Here is a 17,254-nt window from a genome sequence, read left to right on the forward strand (position 1 = left end):
GGTAAAACACTCGGCAAGATAGGATCAAGGACTATAACCATTTCTAACAAAAGGGAAGACTCTTCCCCCCAGTCCCCAACTTCATGGATTAGACCAAGTCATGCACTTCATGCTGGTCCATTCCTACTCAGATGCAAACCAGGAATGGATATGGTTGACAGCATGTGGCTCAAAGCAAAATCTGCTAACCCTAAAAAAAATTGAGATTTGTTGCTAAACACCTAGTTCCTCTACTACTTGTTTCATTGTTCAGTGATTCCTGAATCTTGAAAGCTCTGTTTGTAGTATAAATGAAAATCAATAGGTTTGATGATAGAATTTATATGCATAATGCAGTCTCCTATGGATAAATGATTAAATCACTTAATAGAGCTTAATATTATTTACTCCTTGACCTCATTAGGAAAAAATGGAAACTGTACTATCCTTACAAGCTACAAATGCTTCGACACTTTGATCGCTGTTCTGATTGCCATTTGTATTGACAGCTGGTCTACTGAAAAGGAAAGGAAACATGAAGCCTGGGAGCCGTGTTTGATATGGTATCACAGTGCGGGACAGCATGAATCCGCATTGTGTGCGATTACTAGACAGTAAATCAGCTGTGCTGTGCCAGAGCCAGAAACCAGTAGCTTTCACACTTGCTGCCTGTTTCCCACTCATTGTAAAGCCCTGCCCTATCACTTGATAGACCTGGAAAGGAAGTGGAGAGGAAGTGAGTGCCACTGCTGGTTCAAAATGTTCCAGGACGACTGGAAAGTTTGAGCAATGGCCTGGGTGAGAAGAACAAGACCTTATTGACAGGGTTCAATCCTAGTCAAGCCTGTTTCCCATCAACTTCCGAAGTAATCATAGTCTTTCTTTTTTCATCTCATTTGCACTCTCTGGGTCTCCCTCTTTCACCTCGTTTTTATTTTATATATTTATGTATTTTAGTGGACTGAACAACTAAGGAGAATTGGGAAGTTTCCTTCCCCCTGTTCCACCTCTGATGAATCCTGGAGGAATTACTAATGAAAAAGATGACAACCACAGTAAAGGTAGTTGTCATCAGCTGCTTTGCCTCCAGAGTTTCCATTTTTGGAGTTTGGATATTCTTTGAATTTCTCCTTTCGATAGGATTTTGTTCTTTTAATTTGATATACAGAAAGCAGACTGTTCCAGTGGTTCCATGGCACACATGGTTTGTCATGTTCCAGACCAACCAGTGTGATAGACTGATGTCTGTTGGGTTATGGAACTGTAAAGCTGTGTGAACACACGCATATACACGTAGTGAGGAAGTATGCAAGCTGAGACTTGCTTTCTTGGTTTCAAGCTCTTCTGGACTGTGTAAGACTTTATGAAATATACCATAAAGTCATTTAGTTTTTCTAACACTGCAGTTTTAAACTACAATGACATGCCCCTTGTACACAGCACTATGCCATTTTGGATAGACTTCTGCATGATTTTGTCATCAATGTAGTAAGCGGTCTCTACTGGCAGTCCTGCTGCTCTAGGGCCTCCTAGTGCATCTCATATTTCTTACTTCAGTATGTTATTATCCTTAGGCTGTCTATGAGATGAGAAAAGCTCATTTAATTTGAGGTAAGAGAGGTTTTTCTTTGAGAAACATGCTTTTAAAAAGAGGACCAGAGAGATGTCTGTTTAGTTTTGCACTTAAATGTCTCTGACCATGATCACGGCTGAGCAGATCCACAAAATAGAGTTTAAGCATGTAAGCATAGGTGGTATCCCATGTTTTTTATGGTCTTTCTGTAGCAAGTCGATTCTGGAATACTCTCACATGTTAAAGGAACAAGAAGTTCAAAAAGTCAGTGAAAAAGATGCAGAGTCTTTGGGCATGGGTAATATTCACTGAATTGGTTAGTGAGCACTCTTCTGGAGGGGTAAGCTTTGCTGGGTTTGTGATGGTGTGTATACATTTATAAGGATAATATGTATACACACCAAATGTGTCTGATTCCTTATTATATTTTATTTGGTAATCCTGGCAATAGTGATGCCAGGAAAATCATCTTATTTCAGAAAAATGTGTGATTTGAAGTCTTTGGGTTTTGCAAATTTAATAATTTAAGTTTGACAAGAATTTAAAAGGAAGGAAAAAAGAAGGGGGGGTGGGGGGGGGCAAAAAACCCAACAAAAAACACTCAAAACCAAAACAACCCAAACTCTCAACCGTCAATGATATATAAAATGTAAAAGTGGCTTGTATTCTGTAGTATAAATATACAGTGTGCAAGGGATGTTTTTGAAAACTCAATAGGTCAGGCAGAATTATTGCTGCTTCCAGGGGGCTTCTGGAAGCAGTGCGTGTGCAAGGGAGATGTGAGAATGACAGAGTGTTACAGAGGCACATCAGATTGCAGAGTATAGATAGCTTGTACCAATTTTTTTAGAATGTTTTTCCTTCCCTATCTCCAAAATAGTTAAAGTTCAATAACTGTGGTTAGGGTATTTTGGAAAGATGTCCCCAGGCACTTCATAATGGAACTTGGGAAGAGATTCAAGAGACAGGAGTTCTCAACCAGTGTTTATAAGCAACTTATTTTAAAATACACTGCTTCTTAATATAAAATTAACCAAAAAGTGTCTGGGTATTTAGGTTGGTATATAAATCTGGAGAAATCGAAGTATATTCTTGTTACCGGTTCAACTCACTGCAATATTTTTTTTCCCCTTTTTTGAGACTTTAACCAGTTCAAATCTCCCAGGCCTATTCTGTGTTTCTAACATTTTCCTATATCTTACTCTTCCCAGGATGGCTCGTACTTGGCTGAGTTCCTGCTGGAAAAAGGCTATGAGGTGAGTGACTCGGTGACCGGCTGCAGGCTGATGGAGTCGTTTGGATGCTGCAGCTCCGGCTTCCTCTGCTTCTGTCCTTCTCTGTGTATGTTTTCCACTCCAGTGCTAGATAACAAATCAAAACTCCGGAGAGGAATGTGCAACATGGCCTGTAATCATGCCAGCTTATTGTACTATTTATCATCTAACGTCCACTGGTGGATTCCCTCTTCTCCTCAGGGTATAGCTGCTTTGCATGTTTCCCGCCAACTCAGATAAGCAGCGACCTGTGTGAGCCAAAACTGTAAGGAATTAGGCAATAATTTATGATGCAATGTACCACATAAAGGAATAAGAATCTCTTGTTTGTTCTCTTTTTCCCCTCTCTCTCCACTCTAAAGGCCCTTTTATTTTGGCAGTTACACTTCAGCAATGAAAACCTTGCATTTCCCCCTACAAAAAGGGAAAAAAGAAAAAAACCCAAACCAACCCTCAAAATATGCTTTTGTAGTATTACTTTCCACCCCTTTTCTTAGATTAATTATATTCTTGATTAATATTATTATTTTCATTTACCTTTTCCTCAAAATAAGGGGAGTCTGATTCCTTACTTCTTGCTGCAAAAATTTCCATGGCAAAATCATGTTTTTGGTGACCCAGCAAAGTAACAATCACAGTATTATAGTATGATTTGATGGTTTTGAACTGTTGTGGGCATATGTATAAGAATGTTTGCCTTCTCAGTCATGAAAGGTTCTTCCAAAATGCACGATAATGAAAGGAAAGGGTTGGTCAGATTAATCTCCCTACAACATAGTATTTTCTGGGGTTTTAGTGGAAGTTAGTGCTTGTTCTAATATTGTGTTTTACTACTTCTGTTCTAACACTCCTTCATAGCTTAGTGAGAGGTCTCTTCTCAGCCAGTTTGTTCTTTCCATGCTTTTGCACATGGTTAATCTTGCCTTGTTCATTCCATCCTTTCTTCTGGTTTGGTGATTGATCTGCTTATCGATGTGTGTGTTGTAAATTGATGATTTTTACTATTTCTCCATTCCATTTGAGGAAGAGAGTTATCATTGTGGTTGCTTCTGCTTCTTTAAAGGCAAAAACACCCTAGTCCACAGTGAAATTGAGAACTGCTAACTGCAACTAAAATGAAATATAACCCTTTCCACAATAGAAAGGTTATAATAATTGTGTAGAAATCTTTTTTCTGTTCCTCAACTCTCCATTTACTTGCTGGAATTCGTTCCTGTGTTCCCAGTTAAAAACCTCTGTTCCTGATGAACTGAACACAAGAATACATGTGATAACTGATTGCCTCCCTAACAAAGATCGTCTATTTGACTTCTTTAAATAGATTTGAAATTTTTAAAAAATCAGTCCCTGTTGAGAAAACTCCACTGATCTTACATTCTTAACTAGATTAACCAGTTTGCACACATTTTCATTTGTCATAAAGTTTGCATTTCACCTGTCCTGTGCAGACAAAGATATCTTTCATCACTTTTTTTACGGTTATATTGCTGTCATGGATTAAGCATTTGGCAGGTTTTCTTTCTCTTGTATGTGCATACCAAAAAAAGGAGTGGGAGGAAAAAAAGAATAGAAAAAAGAAGCTGGATTTGCATGTTTTCTTGTTATCACTGGATGCACCAGGCTCTCTGGATTTGTTTGTTTGCTGAAACTTTTTTCAGTCCTGGGGTGATTGCATTTAGCACATCTCATTGGTTAAATGTTGGTATCACCGTCATTCAGCTGACACAAAGCTCTTGCAAGCATGGTCTTTCATCAAGGTTTGAGCTGGCAAGATTTGACTTATTGGTCAATCGTTTGTGTGAACTTGAATTTCAACATGACTTCATTCAGAGGTAGATAATTGAGACCTCAAGAAAACTTTTATCAGGACTTTAAGCCAAAATATTTAATTTTGCTAGAAGAATGTTAGAGCACTTCAGTTAGCTTCCTTTAGAATAATTTGATGCTTTAAAACTGCAGTCTGCTTTTTACTCAGCAAAACAAATGTTCTTTTGAGTACTCAAAATATTTCCAGCATCTTTTGTAAAAGTGAAATTGTTATAGAAGTTTCTTACTTTGAAAGTGTTTCTCTGTAAACCTTATGTTGCTATAAATTATCCACATAACTTTAACCACATAAATATGAAAATTTATCCTTGTAAATTCATTATTTTAAGGAAATTTCTTTTGGCAGGCCATGTTTCTCAGTTTCCCATTGGTTCTCAAAATGGAAATATTTTAGTTGCGGAAAGTTTAGCATTTGAATTGTAGGACAAGATATGTTGTAAGCCTGTTGTGTGGCTAGGCACACAAGATTTTATGCAAGGAAATCGGCATCATAAATTTGACTTGCAAGTTGTGAAGATGAAGCTATTCAGCTATTATTAGAGATCTTGCCACAAAAATGTCATCCTTGAAGCAGTCAACTGGTCTCACTCTGTGGTTGTGTATATATTTTTATTCAGTTAAGTTTCAGACTTAAGATGGAATAAAAAGTGTCAATAACCATAGCTTGTGTTATGTGTAAAACAAAAACCCCCAAATAAAACAAAACTCCAAACACTGCCTATTCCTGCTGGTATATTCTCACAAGTTCAAGTTAACACTGAAGTGAGAGAGTAAAGCAATGGCCCAACCCAGCTAAGTGCAGGATGCATCAAAATGTAAGGGATCACTCTCAGAAATAATGGGCAGGGAGAAGCGGAGGACAGTCAGATGCTGAAGTTCGATTTCATTTGTGCAAGCACAACTTCTGCAGCTGGTAACCCAAGCTAACATGAATTTTGGCAGCAGGCATGGGGCTATCTTACATAAGGAGGAAACAGGTGCAGTGTTTGAACAATTTCTCTAATGTATTAGACACAAATGGGCTTTCTTTAATGTTAGTCAGAACCAGTGGGGTTCTTTTACAGTCTTATTTATCATTGCTGGTTAAAGGAAATTCCCAACCTGCGTTTCAGCCTTAGGCTTGCCTGTGTGTCTTGTAACCCACTGGAGAACACTGACTCATGAGGTCCATAAAAAAGCACTGACTGTTCTGGCTGTTCTTCCAACACCCCAGAAAGTGAATAACAGCTGTTTTCTAAAATATTTTTGGGCCTTGCAGCTCCTGCCCTTTCTTTCCCCTTGTCATTTTCTTCTCCATTTCCCACCTCTCTGCCCCCTCTCTCCTTTCCTTAGCCCCATCTCCTGCTGCTGCTTTATCTATGCCCATCATCTCTGGCTTGAGAAAGACTTCTCTGCAACCAGGGAGAAGTGGTTATCTTAGGATTCACATATCGCTTCTCCAACTCCAATAGTGCTGACAAGTCTCACTCACTAGGAGATGGTGCTTTAGGGCAATTCAGTGTTTCCTGTACTGTTTGTGATGCTTGGGCTGCTAGTGGTGTCAACAAAGGAGAAGGTGAAACCACTCAAGGGTATGAAAGTAAGACATCATCAGAGCTCATCTCCAAGTATTTTGTTATGATTTGGATAATTGTCTGTCTTTAGGAATAGAGGCAAGCTCTGATTACCTTACGAAACAGTTAGGCCCATGTATATGAAAAGAGAGATGATGATGATGAACACTTTCCTCTTAATGCTTACCACTTTCCTTTTGAATTTCTCTTTGTTCAATCCCCAGGTACATGGCATCGTTCGTCGGTCTAGTTCTTTTAATACAGGCCGGATTGAACATCTCTATAAGAACCCACAGGCTCACACTGAAGGAAGTAAGACATTGTTTTTATATTTAAGGTGGTTTTGGTTTTTGGGGGGTTTTTTGAGAGGGAGTGGGGGTTGGTTGGTTTGTTGTTTTTTTTTTTGTCTATGGCATGTGTTTGGTGGAGAAAAGATCCCCTGGAACATGAAAGGGAATCCCAGTTTCCTCTACCTAAATGTTAGCAATGAATAGTTATTTTTAAGCTGTGCTTGATTTAGGATTGGTTATTTAAAACAAACAAGCAAGTAAAAAAAACCCCCAAAACCCTTGATAGCTAAGCTTTGCTTTTCTCTGCTTGTGTTAGCTAGCTGCTCCATCTCAGAAAGAAAGAGATGACTTTCTCTGATGAAAATCTAACACAAAACATAAGTACTCTTGTGTGTGTGAGTTACCAAGAGGGGAAAATGAGGGGGGCCCAGGAAGGAATTGTGTGGAAATGCTGAGACAGTTCACACGTAGCTAGGCAGTAGCAATTAGAAAAAGGCTGAGTCTGCAAAAAGCTACAGGAAGTTAAAACCACTGAGATATCAGAATAGTAAAATGTGGGGGGTTTTGAGGCAGTTATCTTAAGTACTCCACTTCTGTATCCTCATGAGTTTCTTATGCCTGATGGAGGTGAAGGCTTGGGGACAGCCTGTGTGACAGCATGACAGCATGAATAAGACATGGTCAGTTCTTACTGATGACAGGAAGAACGAATCTCCTGAATTTCTGCACCCAATGAAATGATTACCATTTCTTTTCTGAAGGACAGGCATTGGTTTTTGAAATTTACTGACAATTTACTGTATTCTCTGTTACTGACGATAATTTTGAAAGCTGAAATCATTGCCTTCAGCGTACGCTTTGCAAAAATTGAGTATTTTACCTTAAAGAAGGTTAACTGGTCACTTAATGAGAAGCTCAAATGTTGAATGGCTCCAGTTCAGCAGGATTGAGCATTTTAATAACCATATAGCTCTCTACACTATTCATATTTTGTAGACTTGTGCAGACTGACACTGTCCTAAATAGTCCAATTTAAGTTAGTATTAACCCTAAATATCTCTATGCCGTCTCATGTATTTTGAAGTCTGCTTCCACCATGGTTGAACAGAGCCTTTTGTCAATTTTAATATATAATGCAACTTTTAGACTTCACTTGATCTTTGCTTGTAATTTAAAAAAAAAAACAAACAACCCAAAACTGTGGATAGTTACTACTTACTGTACATTGCTCCTTAAAATACCTGGTTGAGAGAGGGGTAAATTTGAATAAAATATCTTCATGAAGAATACTGAAACCTGTGCTTCCGTCAAGGACAATGCAAGAACTGTGTTTCCTATGACTTGCATTCAGAGCTTACAAAGTAAAATGAAGCAAGAGAAATCAAATAGGAACCTGTGCATTGTGAGGACCATCTTGTGACTATGAAAAGTGATTTGAGAAGGCAATGTAGATTGTGATAATATGTATATGAACATTTAAGGAAAGGCATGGAAGAAAGGAAAAAGAAAACAGACTTCAAATGTTTTTCCCCACTTTTTATCTAATTTTCGTTTAACTGAGGAATGCAGCCATATGAAGGGGAGGAGGAGGAATTGGAGTTGGAATCTCGGGAAAAGCTACTCCATGGAAACTGTTTGGAAACAATGGGTTTCCAGGCAGTACTGGAGGAAGCAAAGAAGCAATAGTGGTTGATGTGAGCAAACCCTAATTTTGTCTTTGCTGTATGTGTTTTTCCCATGAGGAATTGATTACACAGTGCACGATGATGATCTTCCTAGACAGTGAACCTCTTTATACAAAAAAATAGTAGGGAGAACAAGAAGGAAAACAAGCTGTTTCCTGAAGCAAGCCCTTCAGCTATTGCTTGCTGAGGAGGCTTACAGATTGGATAATATTGCTAAACCCCAAAGGTTTTGATATTTAATCTGTGTTTATAAATCTTTGTACCAAATAAACCCCATTTCTAGTAAGTCTTTCCACTTAGCCTGTTACTTCTGAAGGACCTTTTTTTCATCAGTCAGAAAATGAACAAAGCCTCGTGTCCTGGTCCCATTCAAAAAAGCCCTTTTGGACAAGAAGCTTTGAAGACTTGATTGTAGACCAAAATGGGTATTCCTTTTTGATAACTTTAAGGTAGTCATGGGAGGGTACTTCTGATACTTGGCTCAGCATGACTGGCAGCCCACCTTCCAGTGGGAAGCTCTGAGTCTGCTCTCTGGCCTGGGAATGGTGGCGGAACTGGATGTCTCTGGTGTAGGAAGAGAGCGTCTGACTGTGGCACTTCTTTCCTGCTCAGCTGCTGCTTAGGCTGGAGAGGAACCAGTTGCTCTTTCAGACCCTAAGGCTCCCACAGAGCTGCTGCTGCTCCCTGGACCTCCTCTTCTAACAGCATCCTCTGCTCCGTTCTCTCTGAAAGACTGGCTAAGTTGGCAGGGTGATTTTGTTTAACTCCCAGCCAAGGTTAGCAGCAGAAGAGGGTCTCCTGTTGCCTAGGGGAAGCTTTCTTTTCTGGTGCAGAAAGGGTAGTGCATTTGGGTTCTTCCCTGCTCCCACCAGCCCACAGAGTTTTCTTAAGAAAGGTGGTAACTGCCATCAGAGAAATTGATTAGATAGTGCTTGCTCTTGGTCTCTATTTAGTGTTGCAAGAAAAATGCAACCATTGTAGAGGTGGTCTGGACACCAACAATGTTGAAGATCGCAGGTTAAAAATATCAGACTAGCTTTATCCTGTAACCATTTGGGATCTTGTGCATGCTGTGGCACACAGGCAGAACTGGTTTCATGCATCGAATTTCATTTGGAAAGCAGGACAGTTGCATTCCATACAAGTGGAAATGAAGTATTATTCCAGCACAGCTTGTATAGAACTGATGGCAATAATGAAGGCAGCCCCCACCATGGATAATTGATGTGTATGCACAAAAAGGGTCATAACCTGCTTGCCAGCATTCATATTTAATCAGAGTTATCTCTTTTTAAAAAAGGTTGCACTACTATTCCCTTACCTGTTAGTCACAGCTTCAGCTGGGTCTTGAAGACCTTTCAGAACTGTTCTTTTTCAAGCAATGTGGGTATAAAAGCAAATTTGAAGAATACACTGTGACCTGCTGCGCTGTATCACTTTATCAACCTGAAGAGCCTCAAGTACATGTGAAACAGGAATGTGCAAAGCTGAACACCTAAGAACTGTGTGATCCGTATTTCCTTGCTGCCTTAAACTGTTAAAAACAACAATAAAAAAACTGCCATAAGAAAAACCTAAACCAGCTTAAAAAAAAAATAATAAAGGTCACATATCTCTCACAATTTAAAAGCCATGCTGAGGATTCATATGGTAATTACAAGACTCTTGTAATAAACCTTGTATTTCTTGGTTTCAGGAATAAAAAGAACAAAAAAAAACGAATCAAGTTGTCTGTAGATGATACAGTCCCAAGAAAGTGGTGACCACTGTCGAATGGGTCATTGCAATCTGCTCTTTAAATTTTGACAGGGGCTGGTCTTATACTCTAGCCTACTTTTTCACACTCAGATTGGAAAGTAACTCAGGAAAGAATAAATGACAGCTCTGTGACTGACTTACCTAACCACATTTGACATTTTCTTGTGCAGTATCATGAAGCATGTTTCATTGACAGTTACAATGTTCTCTGAAATACCTTTTTGGTGTTTATTTATATTTTTAAATGGAAAAACAATAGTAATAAGTACAGTGAGTTGTACTGTAATGTTACTTCAATGTTCATCTTGTAGGTATCTTCGATATTTTTGTTGTGTTGTGAAATTATTCACAGTAAGGAACATAAACTTATGCAACATTTTGGGCAGGAGGAGAAAGCTCTTGAAGTATGCTTAAGAAGTTATTAAAAACCTTTGTGAGAGAAAGATTGCAAATGTAAATTAAAGTAACGTGAGGGTTTGTGGCTGAAATTCTGTATATGACATCATTCTAACTTATACTACCTGAGTTAATTAAATGTAAACTATTAAACAAATTATATTAATACTGCTAGGTAAATCAGATTGTTGAAAAGGGAATTTGAAATGGTATTCGTTACTCCTGCAAGGAAATGTATTTTGTGCTTAAAGCACAGGAAAAACAACAAGCAAAACCTTGTTCAGCTGGTGATTTTTTAACTTTTTCCAGTAAACGTTTACTTAGATTTTAAACCTGGAATAGGATTTGGACCAAGAGTGCCATACTGTTCTGCAGCTAAAGTGTATTAACTCTGTGTTCTTAAACTCTGAAGACATGAAGCTGCACTACGGTGATCTCACGGACAGCACCTGCCTGGTGAAGATCATTAATGAAGTCAAACCCACTGAGATATACAACCTGGGAGCTCAGAGCCATGTCAAGGTGAGTAGCTTCTAGCACTGAGAATTGTGAATATGCGTTGGCAGTAGCATACTCCTTTAATTATTTTAGACTGCAGCATTCATAGCTGTTTTAACAACTGCTAACTTTAACAGCTAAACACTGCCTTAAATCCAGATAGTTGTTTGCTGCAGTGCTGAATTACTGTGTGACTCTTGCTACTGAAAATATATTAAGATGTCAGATTACGTAAGGCTAAGTTGTCATTATCAACAAAATCCATAGGTTTAAAAATCTGATTTTTCTACCATTTGAAACAACTTTTGCTGTGATTTCCTGCTGACCAGTCCTAGTGGAGAAGTTATTTAGTGTTGTTAGGTCTAAAGGTTCTTAGAACTGTATTATTCTGTTTGCATTAAAATCAATACGTGTATCTGAGAGTATCACTTCTAGAAGGGCTTCACCTATACCAGTTGTCATGCCGGTGGTATTCTTTGAAAGATTGACCTATAAATAGAGAAAACAGCTTTGCTCCTACTAACAGCATTACAAAATTTCTAGATTTTGGTTGGAAAAAAGTTATAGAAACTGAAACAGAAGGACTTGTTGAAGATGAGTAATGTGACCCTGGAAAGTAATGCTGCATCATAAAGAAAAAATGAATAGTACAGAGGATAACTTTAATTTGTATTTTACATATGTGAAGCTATATTGCTATATCATGGAAAAGCTTGGTTTGCTAACAGGTGACCTCTATTTACTTGCAAAAGCCTTGTTCATGCCTCACTTCATGATTACAAACTGAAACTGATGGCCAGGCAGCAAATTCTCTGTAAAATAAATTGTGTGTCAGTCATATCTCCTGTCCTTATTGTGTGTGATGTGAAAGTATGCTTAAGTGGTAATTATCTGGTTTCTCTGTGCTAAACGTTAGTCTGGTTTGGTTTCTTAGCTCAGATATAAGAACAGGGCTGCATGAGTCCAAGGGCAGCTTTGGTCTAGATAGCAATTTAAGCACTGTTTTGCTCAGTTTTGCTGAGCCAGCAAACCTTGCTGGGTGTTTACAGTCCACAGCTAAAAGTTCCGTAATTTCTTTTCTTGAACAAGTGCACTGGTTAACAATCTACAGGGAAATGACTTGTGTCCCTTAGGTGCTGTTATCATGTTACTAATATTCTAGTCCCAGCCTATCTCCATGTGGCTCCTGCAGCTGCCAGCAGCTCAAATCACAGTGCTCCAGTGGGAGGGCATGAAGGGGTAGTGGTGGTGATGCTGCTATAGGTTCTTGCATGACATTGCCATGGGCTCTGGGAAAGTTTATTCCTCAAGTATCTCACTGCATGAACATTTTGAACCAGTGCAGATCAAGCACAAAGTCTTGGCTGCTGGAGATCTTATGTGCCTTAGAGATCTAATGAGCACAGTGAGGAGCCATCAAAATGTATCTCTTAGAAGCTAGCCTGAATGTAGCAGCCCAATACTTGGGCAATGTTTGGAGTCTCACTGGAAGTCTAAAAGGACTTCTGCAGGGTATGCTTATTATTTTTCCTAGCATCTCCAGTAATACTTCTCACAGTTGAGGAGAGAACCTAGGCACCCCAAGTCTGTTGACTGAGGTGACTGGGGCACTTGACTGTGGACTTTTAAGTCCAACATTTTTAGTTGGACTTAAAAGCAGCCCAACAGTGCATTTTGAAACAATTCCCAATGTTAGAAGAGGGAATAGAACTTGGTGATCTGTTAGAGGTAAATGCCTTCAGCAGAGAACTGAACAACTCTTACCATTGAACTTTGGGTATGTAAACTTATTGGTTTTGCCTTTGTGCACCGTGTTTAGGGAAGGAGGGAAAAGGACTTCTAATCTTAGCTTGCTTCACATTCTGGTGACTTTGAACCAATGACGTGTTCAGTATTTTTTGGTGGTGTTTGTGTTGGCTTGTGTTTATGCAGAATAAAGTTTTCTATCACTCTCACTTCCAGTTAGTTTATGTGAGCCGTGCTGAAATGAAGGAAAATAAAATAATAGGAAGTTGGTCTGGTTTCCTGTAGGAAACCAATGAAGATGAAATTGGTTCTTGGAATGAACCCACAGTAGTCTGGGAAATACTGTCAGAGAAGACGTTTTTCTGAATCATAAATAGTGAGGACTATGACTCATAAAGTAGGTCACTGAGAAGCTGATCTGATCTTGTGCATGGGAGAAAGTGAGAGAAGACTTAAACTTGCTCCTTATTAAAAACAGTAAACTTAACAGAATGATATCATCAGTAGGAACAAATTATCCAGTGTGTGCTCCTGTCTGTTTTGGGGATTAGCTCTCTGCACTGTAGTTTCTCTATTGGATGTTCAGAAAACAGTAGCATATTCACTTCAGAGTTACTAAGTAAACAGTTCAGCCTCATTTTCTCTACCCAGTCTTTACATGTCCTGCTGCTTTGGCTTTTGGTGCTTTGGGAATCCAGTGTGCTGACCATGATTTGCCGTTATTGTGTATCAGTAGCATGTAGATTGCTTAGTCTAAGTTGTTACGCATAACTCTATATTCTTCTATCTGTTGAATGTCTTGAAAAACTATTAGCCAAATGTTAGGTGGGCTAAAGTTATATAAAAGTCTCTTCTTGCACAGTATTTCAGTTGATGCACACACACAGAGATATGAACTTGTAACTATTTTTTTTTCTGAAGGAAAAGTGATCTCATCAGTATTTGACTGACCTATAAGATTTTTTGAGTTCTATTGAATGGGTGAAGTTGGTAATTTTTTTTTTAATTTTTTTAATTTTTTTTTTTACAGATTTCTGAAGCAAAAAGGCAGTGCAACCTTAGTAAAAGATGTCTTGCTTTCAGCACTTGAAACTTACTGCACTTAGCAGTTAAACACAAGACTGAAGAAATGGCTCCAGTTTTATGGCTATTGCTGTCCTAGTAGTCATATGTTAAATAGCCTAGTCCAATTGGAGTTTAGTGCAGATAGCCACAATTGCTTAGTTTACTTCTTTAAATCTTATTGTGTAGTAGAAGGTTATTTTGCCTACTTACTGCTGGCATTTGTTGCCAGAAATTTTATAGCAAATGTATTTTATGACTTGTTGTTGTTGTTCTTTAGTTTAGGGGATATTAAGATTCTATTTAGTTTCAAGTTCTTGCAGACACATGGATGCTTGGAATCTCATGGGAATTAAGTTTAAGAAGCAAACCCTACCTGAAAGGTGAACTGTAAAAATCAAGGGGCTCTTAGCATATAACCCCTTATTTGAGTAAGGATCCCTTTACACTTGTCTACTGAATTCAACTTTATCTTCTCCATTTCTCCTTCTATATTTTTGTGCTTTCCAAAGAGAAGGCCCTCAGTCTTGGGAGGCCTTTAGGCTCCTCTTTCCTAATGCTGGCAAAATTAAAGACCTTACTAATTTCTGATTATTTTCTGGTTTCATCTGCATTAAATACTGATCCCTAATTGCTGTGAACCAAACATGTTATGAACGACTAATTGATTTCAATCCTGTGCCTGTTAATGTGACTATGCCTGTTTTCACGCTGCATGGAGAGTGAAGTGGCAGCAGGGAAGAAGAATAAATACAAGAAATAGCGACAGGGTCTTCAGAGCCCATGGAGGAAAATTCCACCTTACGTAAAAACCTGTGCTCACCTGTGTCTCTGCTGCATCCTGAAGTTTTAGATTGCATGCTGGGCGGCAGGAAAGTGGGATTGCTGCAGGGAGAAGAAATTTGAAGTACACAGGCAAGAGTTATCATATAAATTTATTACAATCACAGAATGGTTGAAGGTTGGAAGGGACCTCTGGAGACCCTATAGTCCAACCTCCTTACTCAAAGTAGGGTCAGCTAGAGCAGGTTGCAAAGTACCTTGTCCATTCAAGTTTTAACTAGGATAGAGACTCCACAACCTCCCTTAACAACTTGTTCCTTCATCTATGCAATTCCATCACCCTCACAGTAGAAAAATCACAACGCCGACCACCACAAAGTTTTTAATATTTTTAAATGGCATTTCTTGTATTTCACTTTTTGCCCATTGCCTCACTTCCTGTCACTGGTTACCACTGGGAAGATTCTGTCTGGGTTGTCTTTATTCTTCCTACCACCCATCAGGTATTTTTACACACATCAGTCAGAGCCCCCTCTGAACCTTCTCCAGGCTAAACAAACCCAGCTCTCAGCCTCTCCTCACATGACAGATGCTCAAATCCTTCTGCCCTTTGTGGGTCCGTTATGTCTGTACTGGCAGCCTAGAATTCACAGTGCTGTCACCACTCAGCACTGTAGAGGCAAAAGATCACTTCCTTGACCTTCTGGTGACACTTAATGCAGCTGAAGATGCTGTTGGCCTTTGCAGGCTGGTGGTCAACTTGGTGTCCTGCATGACCCCCATGCCCTTTTCTGCCAAGCTCGTGATCATTGCAGCTAAGGCTGCCCTGACTGTAAGAGTTGGATGTTCATGGCATTTCCCCTTGTGCCCTGTTTAGTCACCTGTGTTAGGAGGTTATCAATGCACTCCAGAAACCTCCTGGATTGTGTGTAGCCTGCGTTGTCCCTACAGCAGGTATCAGGATGATGAAAGTCCCTCATGAGGACTAGGATCTATGAATGTGAGGTTTTTTCCTATTATCTGAAGAAAGCCTTTACTACTTCATCATGTCGCAAAGCCTGTTTGTTTTCCTAGACTCCTCCTGGTCTGAAGAACATGAACCCTATAGGAAACAGGTGGTCTTTTTCATTTCCCGCTATATTCTTTTATGGGATGCTTCTTCTGGCAGTTGTAACTGTGGTTATGAACAATTGTGGGGAGTGGGAGATGGTGATGTGCAACTGAAAGGTGAGGAAGGCAGTGTCTGGGACATGGCATGGAAGCTGGCATCCTTCTGTTTAGGACACAAGTCAAATAATTAAAAATATCTATTGCTGACTTTCTCCTGCAGTCTCCTTCCCTCATCCTCTTTCTACCCATGCAGTTAGTATAGTTGAAAATCATCTATTCGAAAGTCTGTTTAGGAGAGGACAGCGTCACTCTGAGGCAGTCTCATATGAAGAAGGTACTTCCACTGCATGTATCTAGTGAGTACTTATCTATGAAGAAAGTCAAGGCACAAACTTAAATGACTCATCCCATAACGAAGCCAGAACTGAGAATGGAAGTCTTCTCGTTGTTGAGTTCTGGGATCCTTTCAAGGTCTGTCCTTGTGCCATTCAATAGCCAGAGTGAGCAATGTGCCCTCCTTACAGAACAGCTCTCTATTGGGATCCTTATTTTGAGACCCCTTCAATTTGGTTTGGCTTAGCTTTAATCATTTCAATAACACTGACGTAAAATAGCTTCTAGTGATTGCTGCCATTGTCTATTTGGTTAATTAGTTCTGAACATAGTTCCTTGTGCTAGAGATGTGTTTTGTTATTGCAGTCCATGCTTTAAACAGGAGTCTTCCCCGCAAAGTTTGTAGGGTGGATTTTTTTTATCATGGTAAATACCAATTGGTAATCTTAATGATGCTACTTACTTGCTTACGTGCTAACTGTGTACTTAACTAGTTTGGTTCTGATCCTGCAATACTTCCTTATGGCAAAAGTTGGGGTTTTTGGGGGGTTTTTTTGTTTTTAGTTTGATACAATCTTGTTTATGTGAAACTGCAGGTTAAATAATTCAAGGAATTACTTGTAAAGCTTTTCTATTTACTATTGCGTTAGTAACAAGGCTTAGAATCGTATATTACAGCTTGCATAACAAATGTTTTATATACTGTGACTCATGATTGCTATCATTCAGTATACGTTGTTGTGCTGTTATATTATTGCACAGGTTTTAAGCTTATGAATGTCGCAGAATCTTGCATCTTCTGAGAAAATTTATGGATTTTTTGTGTGTGTTTTTTATAAAACAAGCAAGTTCGCTTTTCAGTGTAACAAGAACTAGTCTAATTATAAAGAATATTAGCAGCACTCTGCAATGTAGTAAGACTTTTATTCATAGGCAAAAATAAGCCTAACAAACCTCAATTTTATGGAGTTAGAGAATTTTATTTTTATGCTTTATAGAATATTTTATCGTCTCAAGATGATATCAAATTACCTCTAATTTAGCATATAGGGTAGTTCATTTTATTAGCCAAACAGTGAGTTTCCAAACCTGATTTGTATTATAAAAGACTATAAATGTAGAACCTGCTGCCCTAGCATACATCTGATTAATGCAGGATCCCTGTATGGGCCTGTGGTACTGTGTTCTATGGCATACTTGGGTACCTGTCCATTTCCTGTCATCTGTTTACTGGTGGTGGCAGCTTGCAACATCAGCCTTGTGAACATAATATCACTAAAAAATTATTATGTAAACCAGCAAATTCTGTATTTGCACAGTGCTTCATATGATGGGGTCTTGGTCCTTAGCCAGTGCAATTAGGTGCTCTGCCTTAATTACAAAAGAA

The 17,254-nt window shown here is 38.9% G+C and overlaps 1 protein-coding gene across 3 annotated transcripts in view; it reads left to right on the forward strand.

The window, feature by feature from the left end:
• The window catches only part of GMDS (GDP-mannose 4,6-dehydratase), a 412,414-nt gene that overhangs the window by 62,767 nt on the left and 332,393 nt on the right, over positions 1–17,254 (forward strand). For 2 of the 3 annotated variants that reach the window (XR_003991441.1, XM_030486344.1), the window contains exons 2-4: positions 2,764–2,808; positions 6,431–6,518; positions 10,748–10,857. Coding sequence is in view for 2 of the 3 variants with exons in the window: in XM_030486344.1 (XP_030342204.1) it covers positions 2,764–2,808; positions 6,431–6,518; positions 10,748–10,857 (243 nt within the window). In the remaining variant the exon portion in view is untranslated. The remainder of the gene's footprint in view (positions 1–2,763; positions 2,809–6,430; positions 6,519–10,747; positions 10,858–17,254) is intronic. The other variant, XM_030486358.1, reaches the window with a different exon arrangement.

The sequence above is a fragment of the Strigops habroptila genome, chromosome 1 (assembly GCF_004027225.2).
Source record: "Strigops habroptila isolate Jane chromosome 1, bStrHab1.2.pri, whole genome shotgun sequence".
Taxonomy (NCBI): Eukaryota; Metazoa; Chordata; class Aves; order Psittaciformes; family Psittacidae; genus Strigops; species Strigops habroptila.